Here is a 13,774-nt window from a genome sequence, read left to right as displayed (position 1 = left end):
ACCTAGAGCCTAAGGGATTCTCACGAAGCCATATTGAAGCAACACGAGACATGTATAATGGAGCATCAACTAACATACAGACACCCTTGGGATTACAAAGTCATTTCCAGTCAAAGTAGGCTTACATTAGGGATCAACACTAAGCCCATTCCTTTTTGCAGTAATTATAAAAGAGCTCTCCAAGTCTGTTTAGGAAACTATGACATGGTGTATGTTGTTCGCTGACGATATAATGTTGGTAGAAGAAACTTGCGAAGAGGCTAATATTAAATTGGAAGAATGGAGAGTGGTTTTAGAAAGTAAAGGGTTGCGTATAAGTCGTACAAAAACATAATATTTGAGATGCAATTTTAGTGGCAATGAGCAAGTTGATGCTCAAGATGTGACAATTGGAGAACATGTAGTCGCAAGTACTAAAAAATTCAAGTTGATGGGGATATTACACATCGTACACAAGCGGGCTAGCTTAAGTGGAGAGCGGCTACCATGGTGTTATGCGATAAGAAGTTCCCGATAAGACTGAAAGGTAAATTCTACAGATGTGCCATTAGGCCAGCTCTGTTGTATGGGTCAGAGTGTTGGCCTATTAAGAAGATTCATGAACAAAAGATGGAAGTAGCAGAGATGCGAATGCTAAGGTGGATGTGCGGTAACACAATTATGAATAGAATTAAGAACAAGGAGTTTAGAGAGAAGTTAGGCGTTGCTCCATTATTTGAGAAAATGCGTGAAAATAGGTTAAGATGGTTTAAACATGTGCAAAGAAAGACTCTCGATACTCCCGTTAGAAGGATAGAAAGCATCATTGTGGAGGGTAAGAGAAATCGAGGAAAACGTAAGAAAACGTGGGTCGAGAAAATAAAGAACGATTTGAGTGAGTGAGCCTCTCTGCGGACCTGACTAGGGATAGAAATAGTTGGAGACGTCAGATCCATATCTTAGACTACTATCAGTTTCGCTAGCTGCCTTCATGACCTAGTGTCTAGTTGCTTCTTATCCACTCCGTTTTTGTTTCTTTTTTCTCTCATCGTGACTTCATTTTATCTATCTTTTATCTTTTATTTGTATTTTATTTTTATGTTATTTTATGTAGACCTAGTCTTTCTCTGCAAGTAGGTGTTATCTCGAGACAACGTTGCCACTCATATCCTCTTATGTAGGGTTTCTTCTATTTGAGGGTAAAATCGATCGCTTTCCTCTAATTCTCCCTGTGAAGGGAGTACGGGTATGGATTGTTCGTCAACTTTCTTCACCCAAACCCTGCTCTCGAGCGGGATATTGGGTATGATGATGATGATGGTAATGTGATAGTAGAGTTACGCGAAAATTTTAAGATAAGTGGATAATTAATAATGAGTATTAGGTGATATTCTTTTAGTAATGAGATGATAAATGTATTATTTTGATTATGACATGATTAATGTGTTATTTTCAATAAACAATAATTGATTATTTAATTAAATAATTAGTCGAGGCTATTTTCGTCATAAAAAATATGGTAAAATTAGTGTAAAATTCTATATGTAACTATGAAATACTTTCTCCGTCCTGAAATATTTGCTACCGATGGTGACATTTCACTGATGGTGACATATTCAGTGGAGAAATATCACTATCAGTAACAAGTACAATGAAATAGAGGAAGTATTAGAATAGAATAATATCCTTAAGATATTATTTATTCTCATTGATGTTTATAGCCGGTATGAAATTCATTATTTTGAAGAGTATAACATATAAATATAAAAGTGGATATGAATAATGAGTGATTGAGGGTTTTTCATTTCACCTTGTGATAGATGTTTGGTTGTAATACCCCGGCCCAACAGATCACTGGTGACCATTGATGGAGACTGTAGACTGGCCCTACAGACTAATACAAGTTTTTCCAAAGCACTTTGGCCTCACTCGTGCGCGCCCGAAAAACTTTTTTGGATGTTACCCATCCTAAGATTGCTCCGAACAAAACACGCTTAATTGTGGAGTTCTTAGCAAATGGACTCCCTAGAAAAGAAAATGCACATTGTTGATATGAATAGTCTATTAATCTCTTTTCAAGCTAGATCTGGGATATCACATTGCTTCTCACCATTTACAGGAACAATGAAAAAAATTAATTTTCTTTTTACCCATTGCTTGTAAAGATTGTGTAGCATGTAAGCCTCCATTGAATAAAAAAAAAACATAATAAATGAAAGAAAGTAAATATTATTAACTTTTTTGACCATGAGAATGGTAGTGAATTAGTGATTACTAGATGAAAATTTAATTCTCCTTTAAATGCTTATCTTTTAAAGGTTTAACTTTTTAATAATTCTACAAAGATTAAATCGTTGTATAATTTCTCTTTAGCAAGTTATTCAGATAAAAATTGTGCCACATGCCTTAATAAACATTTTTGAGCTTTACGTGACTAATTCCCTCCTACTCCTTTAGCGCCACACAACAGACCACCACTTTCTCTTTTCTAGCGCTACCACTTTCGCTTCGTTTACTTGTTCCACTCGCCACTCCTTAACCTTCCCTTGCCCTACGGAAGGGACGGGGTGGCCCTAGTCATGGGCGTACGTTGATAGTATAGTCGGTGTGTAAGTAGTTACGAGTGGTTACAAAAAGGCCATTGGTTAATTTTATTTTATTTTTTTTAAAAGGAAAATTGTTAAAAAGTATCTAATAATATTTTTTTTGAAAATGTAGCTAATAAATTTTTTTTCTTTAACAAAGAGTATTGACTAACGTTTTACTTTAGTTGATCTTCAAATATAACGATTAGCTGGTCAAAATAAAATTTTTTTCTTCCTCATCTTTAATTTCTTTTCGAATTTAGTTTCGATTTTGAGTAAAAAGTAGAGAAAGAAAATAATGATGAAATTGAAGATGAGGAAGAATAATTTTTTGATTTTGACGAGTCAACTAAAGTAAATTACTTGATACTCTTTGTTAAAGAAAAAATTTTATTAGGTATGGTTTGACATTTTTATTTTTATTAGGTGCTTTTTGGAAAAAAAAATTTATTAGGTAATTTCTTATACTTTTCCCTTTTAAAAAATATTTTTCTCTATATATATTTTTTTCTAAAAAAATTAACTTTTTTGAGAATTCTTAACAGTATCATTAATTTGATTCTCATCTAATCCTCTCGAGCATATCAATCAAATCCCAGTCTATAATTTATTTTTTTTATAATCTCAAAAGAAAAGATAAAAATAAAAAGGAAAAAAAAACCCACATTTCCTCGGTCAGCTTCCCTTAAAACAGAGGTGATGTCCCTCAACTGTAGGGGCAGTACTTGCAATTAAATCAAAGAGGCTCCTCCTTCTCTCCTTCAGTCTTAATAGTGCCTTAAATCCTCTGAAAATTTCTTCTGTTATCCCAATTTCCTCTTCTTCTCTAGTCCCTTTCCCCAAACACGCCCTTATAACACCCACCTAAACCCACTTTCATTCCCTCTCTTACTCAAAAATGGAAGTAAGTTATAAGCATTCTTCCTCTATTTTCCTCCATTATTTTCTTTCCGTTAACTTGAAAAAGATACACAAATTAATAACCCATGTATTTCAGATCAATTAATTAATTAATAAAATAATTATATGCTTAATAATGTTTGGAAAATGGAATGTGTAGGAATGGAAGATGCGTGAACGAGGGAGTCAAATACCGGCGTTTGGTAATTGGGAATATGTAAACGATTTGCCAATTACACAGTATTTCGAGTGTGCTAGACAAGCTGGATTAATCCGCTACAGCTCATCCTCAGGAGAATGCTGTGATCATCATCATCATCATCCTCCTACTTCTGTTTCCCCTGATTTCATCAAACCTCGTACTGTGCGTCCTAAACAGGTCTCCTTTTTCTCCTCTGATCACTTCCCCTTTATCAAAATGAAATATTATTGTTCTGAATCTGCTATTGTTTCCGTCGGAGCACATATCAGTTATTCGGGACAAGTTTTAACCGGCTTGTTCAAAATTGTTTCAACCAATTAAATTACCGACTTAGTATTATTTCATTTCATCATCTAACCCTTTATTTATACTTAAAAAAGTTGAAATTAATCAATAAACTATTTTATCAAAACACCTTAAAAAAAGTTACTTTTAGATAATAGACATATTATTTTATAAACAGAATAAAATAATTACTTTTAGATAATAAACATATTATTTTATTGAATAATAAATTTGATGAAGGAAAAAAACGGACTATAAATATTAAAAAAAATTAAGAAAAAGTTAGCGAAAAAAACATGAGAACTACAACTAATACAAAAATATTTTTATAAAGTTAGTTGTAAACATGTGAAATTCATAACATATTTTTATTTGTATTGGAATTTTGCTTAAATTTGTACTATGTTTTGTGTATCTGTAATATCTCCTTTAGCTTTCATACATACTAGTTTGGTTTCATGTATTGTACATTTTAAATATCTTAATTTTAATTATTATAGTATCTAAAAACAAACAAAATTGATAAAGTAAAAATTAATACTTCTACAATGTGTTGCAAAATTCATATGACATGAATGTTTATTATTCCTTTTTTTGAGGAAAGGCTGTATGTCTTAGATTGCTGACAATGTTGTAAGATATGGTCAGTCTATGTTTCTTTGAATAAATGCTAAATTTGTTACAACTTCAAAAGGAAAATACTTTCTATAATTATAAATTCTCATAATATCATTCACATTTAATTGAGACAACCAACTACCAAGACTCCAATACTGAATTTCAAAATATGGAGTAATGGTTGTACTTGCACAGTTCCTATCAACTTTTGCATAATTTTTTATTTTAACTTGTTTTATTTGACTTTTTATCATTTTCTATTTTTACAATGAGTCGGCTTTTTTTTACTTTAATCTCATCAACAAACTTGCTCCATCTTCTTATCTTAATTATTTATTTTTATCGTTTACTTGTTTTTTGTCTCACTTTAAAACTAATTTTCCTTTATACTAAATTTCATTTAGTTTGCAAGTTGTGCAAAAAGAGTGACAAAGGATGATGAGTAGTGAGAAATTCTAGGTTGATAATTGTTATTTGCTGACTTGGCAAATCACACTCATGTAAAAAGATTTAATAGGATGGCATTTTTTGAGTTGTAGTTTATCTTTTTGGATTTTGCATATTTTATTTATATTTTTGGTTTTTTATGGTGATTTACAAATTATAGTGATTGATTAAGATTTTCTAGATGAGTAGTATATTGTAGAACTGATGTTGCTAGTAACTGTTATAGAAGTATATTTTTCAATTCATATTGTATGAGACAGTGTCATCATGAGACAGACCTATATGATTAGCCTATTTCAACCTATTTTTCTAGTTGACAATTTTAAAATTATAAGCGAGTTTAAAAGATTAAATGCATATGAGTCAGCTCAATAAAGATAATCTAACCATGAAATTGTCTCATTTATGTGTATTAACAAATCTTGTATAAGACCATCTCACAATAAGTTGTTCTTATATAATCGGTCCATTTCTCTAACTGATCATTGTAGGATTGTAAGTGATTACTTTAGGTTTAAATAATAACTATAATATTATAAGTTATTAATTTAAGGTTATAAATGATCTATTTAAGACTCTACATTAAGGTTATAATTAATTATTTTCAAATTATATAAATGATTATTTTAAAACTGCAAATATATATTAGGTCAGCCTAATAAAAATAGTCATACCAAAAAATCATCTCATCTTAGAATTTGTCAATAGAATATTATCAAAGGGCAATTTTCATTAATTTGAGCAAAAATTCCTATACATGTTATGAAGAAATTACAGAATGTCGTTATTAAATTTGGATCGAAATACCACTTTGATTTGGTGAGTAATTAGTTTAAGGAGAAAGAAGATAATTAATAAAGGGAATAAGAGTGAGACAGCATTTATGAAGTTCATGTGAAAATGCATGGTAATTATTATACTCCGTTCGTTTTATTTTCATCTTTTCACATTCTCCGTGTAAAAATTTTAAAATAAGAAGAAAACATTTAGAACCAATCTATTATTAAGGAAATTATTATATTTACAATTTAATCCATAGAAATTAGTTTACATTTTAATTCTCAATGTATTTACTTTATATACATCAAATGAAATTTAATGACATTATTATACTTACACTATAATTAATAAAATATTTATTTCTTATACTATCTCTGATTCAGTAACTTTATCCCATTTGATTTTTTTTGTCACTATTTACAATGCATTCTTAATTTGCATTTTACTTTTAATTTGTATTTTATTTATTGAAATAAAGGGAGTATTATTTTACCCAACTTTCATAAAATCTATTGTGTAATTATTATTTTATCTTGATTTTTTCTCATATTTCAAATGGAACAATAAAAGAAAATCATTTAATTGTGGAGAAACACACCCTGAACCTCAATTGAGTAAACAAAAATTGATGTAATTAGAGTAAACAATAGCACTACAAATTTCTCAAACATAGCATTTAATAAAACTGACAGATTTCTGGCTCATCTCAGATCCTCCAAAATGATAGTAATTGTTTATAATCTACAAATTAATGACTAATTTTTAGAGGGTGACTTAAATAAATAGAAATAACTTTTTAAGTAAAAAAATAAAAATAAAATCCTACAGTGAACTAAACCAAAAAAATTGACAAATTAAGTTGAGATAGAGGAAATACAATATTTTATACAAGTACAATTTTATTTGTACATAAATATTAAACTCACAGTAAAGAAAGTGATATGTCTTGGCTTCACTTATACACTTTCACATGAGAATATTCAATATTCACATCAATTATTTGGAAACATAAAAATCATATTAAGAAACAACAAACCAGTGAAGCATTTAATACAATGCCTTATTTACCCACCGGGCCACCGCCCATTACCATTCACCGGATCCTGCAAATCTCCACAAAAATAGGCTGTGGGGTCCTCGCTCATTATCAATTTCACTGACAACTTGTATTTCCTCCGTGTTTTTCTGTTGCATCAATATTCACTTCAACGCTATATTTATTTAATTTCATTTATTTATTATCCTTAATCAATAAATGATAATTTTTATCTTCTCAATTGAAAATTTATATAACTTTTTATTTGTATTTTTAGTGATGTTAACAATTGAAAACGTGCTGAAAAATAAAAAAAATTCATTAATTTTTTTCTTTTACATAGTACTTCTAATATTTAATGCTAATCAATCCTTTTTTCTACTAGCTTGTTTTCCTATTTTGTGCTTTTGGATTTTCTATTTTTGATGTTCAAATGTAGTAATGCCTACAAAAATAGTTACATTTTGAAATAGTACTTCCTCCTTTTTAAAATACTTGTTATATACTTTCTCCGTTCCATAATACCCGCTACATTTTCTATTTTTGGCAATTTCATATTACTTGCTACATTTTCATTTTTAGTAATAAAACAATCATTTAAAGTTCTATCTACCTTTATTTTTATCCTACTCTATACTATAATAAAATACTATACTATACTCTATAAAGTAAACTAACAACCTATTTTTCTTTTTTCTTTTTCAATTAACAATAATAGAATACTATACTCTATAAAGTAAACAATCAGCTACAGTGTAGCCGTGTAGGTCAATCACTTTTTTTAATACCCGTGCCCATACAAATGTAGCAACTAAAACGGAACGGAGGAAGTAAGACTTAATTGTACTATTTATCTTTCAATCTTATTTTATATATTGCGGTTAATATGTAAGAAAAAATATAATCAAATGAAATCGTTTTTGAATTGTCTAATCGTATACTTTCATAATTTAAAAAATAAATTATCAAAATTACTTGTGCAAATTAGGTTTTATTATAATGGAGTATCCTATTCTATTATGTTTAAGGAATTTGCACCTATTGCAACCGGGATCAAGTCTACATGATTTTATCATTGTTATTTTTTTAGCGATAATAAAAATATTATTTATGACCTGCATAGGTCTACGATTATACGTACATGAGAAACATTTATGAGATCTACATAAGTACTGTATAGTATAAATGACTTTTTAACTTCTATGATTGTAGTCTAAATTTATTTGCTTATTCTTTTTTCACAATCTTATTCATTTGAAATTATGTTGTTTGCTCATTTACATTAATTTAAATTAGTATTTATTTGACAGAAATGTGAAAAAGTGCAGATGAACAAGGGAATTAGAGAAAAGAGAACAGGAGGAACGCATGGGAAGGAAGGAAGTAAGAAGCAAGGAGGGAAAGTGTTTGACGTAACGTCAACGGAGCTACCCCAATCAGAACCAAAACTCAAACGTACTCATATTCCTTCATCTACGCTGCCTTCCGTTAAAAAGCAGCAACTGCAATTCCAATCTGTCACACAACACCCTCGTAAACCTCCCATGCCTGTTGATGAAGATCTCTATAAGATTCCTCCTGAGCTTCTCAAGAGGGTAAACATTAACACATCATTTTTTACTTTTTATTCTTCATTTTATTTACCTCACTAAAACATTTTTTTTTCTATTTTTTTTAATTTTTGTGTCATCTCAATTCGGAATAAAAGTATATAATGCTTTGTTTTTAGTCTACGTTTAATATGGATATACTTAATACTTTAAATTTACAAATTTTCAGATAAGATTGTGTCATAGTAAAATCATCTCCATTAAAGTGATCATTTATTGGGTTCTTCTTATGATGAGACAGTCTTGTTAAAAGATTTGTTTGCGCTAAAAATTCACACAATACAAACTCTCGTTAATTACTCCAATAATCATTATTAGAAATTTGTGTTTTGATCTAATGCTAACGACTTGTATATTTATTTATAATAAAATGCAGAAGAAAAGGCTGGGATTCATTTCAAGATGCTTGGTTCCTCCATGTGCAGTCTAAATTCTGATGGAAGCTGAAGAATTAGGGTCAACCTAAAAAGTACTTAAAAAATTAAATGATTAGAAAACTTTTGGGTAATACTTGTAGAATTTAGTATTTAGAGTACAATAACTAAACTAGTAATTAATTAGTACCTTTTTTTGTATCAAATTTTAGTTTATCAGTCAATTAAGCTACTGTTTTAAATTACTCGTGTATTATTATAGTGAATTAATGATGAACATTTTGCTGTATTGTCAACATTTATTCTTAATTACAAGTATTTTCTACTATCTGGTTGTCTACCGCTTTGAAGTGATTTAATATTTCAATTTTAGGTCAAAATTACGAAATTATAGTCTTTGTTGTTGACTTTCATTTAGTTGATTGCTTTAGTTTTATTGGTCGATTTTTTGGATCATTGGTTAGTCGGAGGAAAGTAAAGACTAGTTGTGATTTAAATCATAATTTTGCTTTGGAAAATGAGATATTTGCGTTAATGGAGACAAGAACTAATTTCATTTTTTGGTTGTTAGGACTAATAACTAATAATTGAATTATTTTCTATTTATTTATTCAACTAATTTTGTATGAGATCGTCTTACAATGAGACGAATCCATACAAGTAGTCTTTTTGTAAAAAAAAAACATTAAAATTTGGATTGACTCATTTGAAGTCGTCTCACGATGAGATGACCTTAATAAAGAATTAATGTAATTTTTATTTCAGCCCGTTTTATATGAGACTGTTTTATGGTGAGACAACCTCAAAATAAAAAACCCATAAGATAAATGTTTCTATTATTGAGACATTTAATCTTGAGTATGAAACATATGTCATAGTAGAATTTGCATTTTTATTTATGTTTGGTTTGTGGGATGTGGCAGAGGTCAACATATTTCTTTAGTCATTTACAAATGTTTTTTCTTTTGGTGTGTTTTGTAAATCAACCTAAAAAGATGTTCAAAGTTTTTAAGCTTTGACAAAGATTTTAAGCTCGATATACAACAGACTCCAAAAGAAAAAAATATGATGTGCAAAGCGAGCTTAAAAACTTGATTATACATAAGAATAATATATATTGCAAAAGCGTAACACAAGACAGACCAAATTGACGGTTGATTTTGACGAACACAAATTGCAGTGAGAGAGATCGTCTTTTAAAGAAATGGTTTTAATTGGGCCGGCCTATTAGATTTTTTAAAAAAATATAAAACCGAAAAATATAGTGTAACTACACGCTTACTCGGTAGGGGTTTAGGATACCTAAAGTAGGCATTTAGAATACGTAAAATACAAGTTCACATTACGTCAAGTAAGTGTTTTTAATATGCTGAAGTTGTCAAGTAGGTGTTATGTACTGTAGGTGTTTAGTTTATTTGCTGTAAGAATTTAGGGTATGTGCAGTAGGTATTTAGGTTATTTATTGTAGCTGCTTTTGTTATGTGCTATAGGTATTTTTGTTATGTGCTGTAGATATTTAGATTATTTGTTGTAGGTATTTATATTATGTGTTGTAGGAATTTATATTATATGTTGTAGGTGTTTAGGTTATTTGGTGTAGGAGTTTATTTTATATGCTGTAGGTGTTTATATGTTTACTTCAATCCAAAAATGCTTACTGTAACTGATTTAAAATATGTACATCAACTATTCAAATTACCTATTTGAGCATGTAAAAATATCTACTAAAAATTACCTATTTGAGCACGTAAAAATATCTACTAAAAATTATAATGGATGTTTTTTTGTAAAATACATGCGTGTAATAAGTGTTCTTGTAAATTAAGTTGGACTTACGGTTTCTCAAAGAGATCTTATCGTTTGACAAATTAGAACACAATAGAGCATAAATTATGACTTATGAAAATATAAACAAGTATAACAACAAACGATTTTTCAAGGGTTTCGTGTATTTGAAGCTTGAGTTTTCTTGTTTCATAAAATTTTGTAGTTTCTGATCTGAAGGCTAATGAGGTTTATGTATATTAAATGTCAATACGTTAAGGTATGTACAAATTTTCGTATGAGACGGTTTCACCTTGAGACATACCTTATATTTAGGTTGAATAACCCAATAATATAAGTTTTTAACTTATGGGCTTCTTGTTTTGAGATCGTTTCGCCGAAACGACCCTATACGAAATGAGCTGTAAGGTATGAAATAAAACAAGTCCGCAATAGAATTGAGGTCCTACAACAAAAACCCAGTACTTAAACGAGCGGCCCAACTGCTCATTTGAGCGCAACTCTAGCGAAAAGAGTCTAGAGATAAAAACCACCCGTGATCGTTTGATAAGTAAAATCATTTTCAATAAGTACCAATCGCTAGCCACATTTAGTCTACATCTAATGACTTATGGACCCATTTAAGCCCTTGTAGGCTTGTAGCGTATTTGAGTATAGAAACAATTTATGAGGGCTATACTCGCGCCCACTAATTCTTAGATAATAGCCTGTATGTATATGATTATGTATATGGTTTCGTAGCTCATGAACAATTGTATGTTAGATATTAATATTGTTTATTACATTAGGATTAGGATAACTATGTGTTGAAGACTCAAAATATTGGATGGAAAGTCGATAACAATAATGATCGATGGTATATGTATTTGTCTAAATTAAAACTAAGAATTTTTGTAAGATGTTGTAGAGAGTAAATTTAAAAGTAAATTTTAAATGTTAATAAAAAAATTGTTGTCTTGACAGCAACTTCTTATGGTCAAGATAGGTCAATGCAAGTCAAGACTCTAGAAACTGATCAATGTTGGTCAAGAAGGCAGGTCAAAGTTGTTGTCAAGGACAATGCATTTGGCTACGATCTTGTATTTTCCAATGATCTAGTCCTCCAGCCCATTTCAGTTTAAAATCGTTATCCTTAACAGTTACTTTCCTAAACGCTTATTTTGTGAATTATGTTTACTCAAAGCTTTTTAAATTCATAAGTTGTTGAATGAGACGGACTTTTCGAGACACGCGCCTCACATGGGTTGAAAAGCCCATTAAATATATACAATAAGAATATGAGTTCCTTGTTTGAGGTCGTCTTACTGAAAGACGGTCTCGCACAATAATATCTCTTTTAAGTTTTTTAAATTATAGTTGGCTCATTTATTTCAAAAGTTCTAGCAGTATCCTTATTGGGTTGGTTAGTATTTGTTTCAAGCATTACGGAAAATTTGAAATGAATAAGCTAAATTATTAAAAAAAAAGTACGAAATAAGACGAAAATCAACTTATTTTCAAAAATAAGCGTCTAATTTCCAAACTTGAGGTTTGGTTCTGTTCGCAGTTACTAACTGCGAACAAGTGCTTAATTTTTTAAAAATCTATTCGCAGTTAGTAAATGTGAACAGACCTGTTCTCTGTTCGCAGTTAGTAACAGCGAACACCATCAAGCATAATAACAGCTGCAACTCTCTTCTTTCTGATTTTCCCCAAATTCAAAACCCTAACTTTGGAAAACTCGACATTCCCCTTTGAAAAACCACTCTTGGACCACCCTCAATTGCATAGTGTCTTGACTATGCAGGAGGAGCACCGGAGCACTCCTCTTAGGGATGCCCAGGTTAGTATACTGTTTTGTATCATTTGCATTATACTAATGATAACATAGTAACAACTTATTTAAATGTCTATTTTCATAGGTGTCCGATGTAGACACGTGGGGGATCGATGAGAGGATCATCCCGGACCTTGAGCGCACGAGGTTGTATGACTTTCACCTCATTGCGTACGGTAGAGTTGATCGTGCTATTATCACAGTACTAGTAGAGAGATGGCGTCAGGAGACGCACACCTTTCATCTTCCTCTCGGTGAGGCTACCATCACACTACTTGATGTAGCCTTACTAACACGGCTTCCCATCGAGGGACGTGCCGTGTCTACCGTCGGATGCCAGCTATCAAGCTAGAATGACATGGTGCAGCGCATCTTGGGAGAGTGCCCTCCAGCAGATGTCATTAGGGGGAGCGGTTTGCAGTGTACATGGTTGGTGCAGACCTTCTCACATCTCCCTAAAGGTGCTGATGAGGGCACCATTTCGAGGTACGCCAAGACGTACCTCTTATATTTTATAGGAGCTGTCTTGTTTGCTGATAAAACAAGCAACCAGGTTCAGCTCCTATATTTGACATTACCTGACGACCTGTGGGAGCGCATCACCGAGTATAGCTAGGGCTCCGCAACCATAGAATACTTGTACAGGAGGCTCTGTGGTGCTGCCAAGAAGAATGTCAAGGAGGTTGCAGGACAATTATCCATATTACAGGTAATAACAATAACATCTAATTCTAATTTATCCTTGGTAAATGATATACTAATTACATTTACAATTGTTAGTTGTGGACGTGGGAGCATATTCTAATCGACCAACCTTACAGAAGTGTTGGTCGTGGTGAAGCTGCTTCTCCGCATCAACCTCCACCAGATGTTGCATATGGATCACGATGGAATCTTGCGCGCCGAACCTGCAAACACACAGGGAGTGGTCTAGGATTCTACCAGGATCAGTTAGACCTGCTGCGACCGAACCAAGTAGATATTTTAGTACTCATTAACATTACTGCAATTTAATTAACACATCATTTACATTTTCATAACATATATTATAGTTTTTGTGGGACCCGTACCCTACCGAAGCCTACCCAACTGTGCCCGAGCACTCGGGGATTCAGTCAGGTGCGTAGAGGGCTTCTGTGCCACTCATATGCTTTGACATTGTCGAAGTACATCTACCAGAGCGCGTACTGCTCCAATTTGGGTTGGTACAGGGCATTCCACCACCTTGCGATACTGAACTCGAGTTGCATCTGATTTCGCGCAATAATCAGGGTACGACGAATTTGACGGAGATCAACGGTCGCCACATCGGTTATTGGGATCATAGACTGGAGCTGCTAGCCCAAGGTGCGCCAAT

The 13,774-nt window shown here is 31.6% G+C and overlaps 2 protein-coding genes across 3 annotated transcripts; both read left to right on the top strand.

Annotated features, from left to right (window-relative positions):
* Positions 1-486: 486 nt before the first annotated feature.
* LOC130828543 (uncharacterized) lies at positions 487-1,656 on the top strand. The gene is made up of 3 exons (XM_057694507.1): positions 487-814; positions 1,161-1,225; positions 1,600-1,656. The coding sequence occupies exons 1-3, from the start codon at positions 487-489 to the stop codon at positions 1,654-1,656; spliced, it is 450 nt and encodes a 149-aa protein (XP_057550490.1).
* A 1,565-nt stretch (positions 1,657-3,221) lies between these two features.
* LOC130828121 (uncharacterized) lies at positions 3,222-9,145 on the top strand. Of its 2 annotated transcripts, none has more exons than XM_057693933.1 (4): positions 3,222-3,468; positions 3,625-3,843; positions 8,143-8,427; positions 8,819-9,145. In XM_057693933.1, exons 1-4 carry the CDS (start codon positions 3,463-3,465, stop codon positions 8,870-8,872), a joined length of 564 nt encoding a protein of 187 aa, XP_057549916.1. In that variant the 5' UTR covers positions 3,222-3,462; the 3' UTR covers positions 8,873-9,145. The 2 variants fall into 2 exon arrangements, with proteins under 2 accessions (XP_057549916.1, XP_057549917.1); XM_057693934.1 differs by having other exon boundaries at positions 8,161-8,427; positions 8,819-9,144.
* Positions 9,146-13,774: the final 4,629 nt, after the last annotated feature.

The sequence above is a fragment of the Amaranthus tricolor genome, chromosome 12 (assembly GCF_026212465.1).
Source record: "Amaranthus tricolor cultivar Red isolate AtriRed21 chromosome 12, ASM2621246v1, whole genome shotgun sequence".
NCBI classification, from domain to species: Eukaryota; Viridiplantae; Streptophyta; class Magnoliopsida; order Caryophyllales; family Amaranthaceae; genus Amaranthus; species Amaranthus tricolor.
The sequence above is the reverse complement of the archived record's forward strand: the minus strand, read 5'-3'. Positions and strand labels throughout refer to the sequence as shown.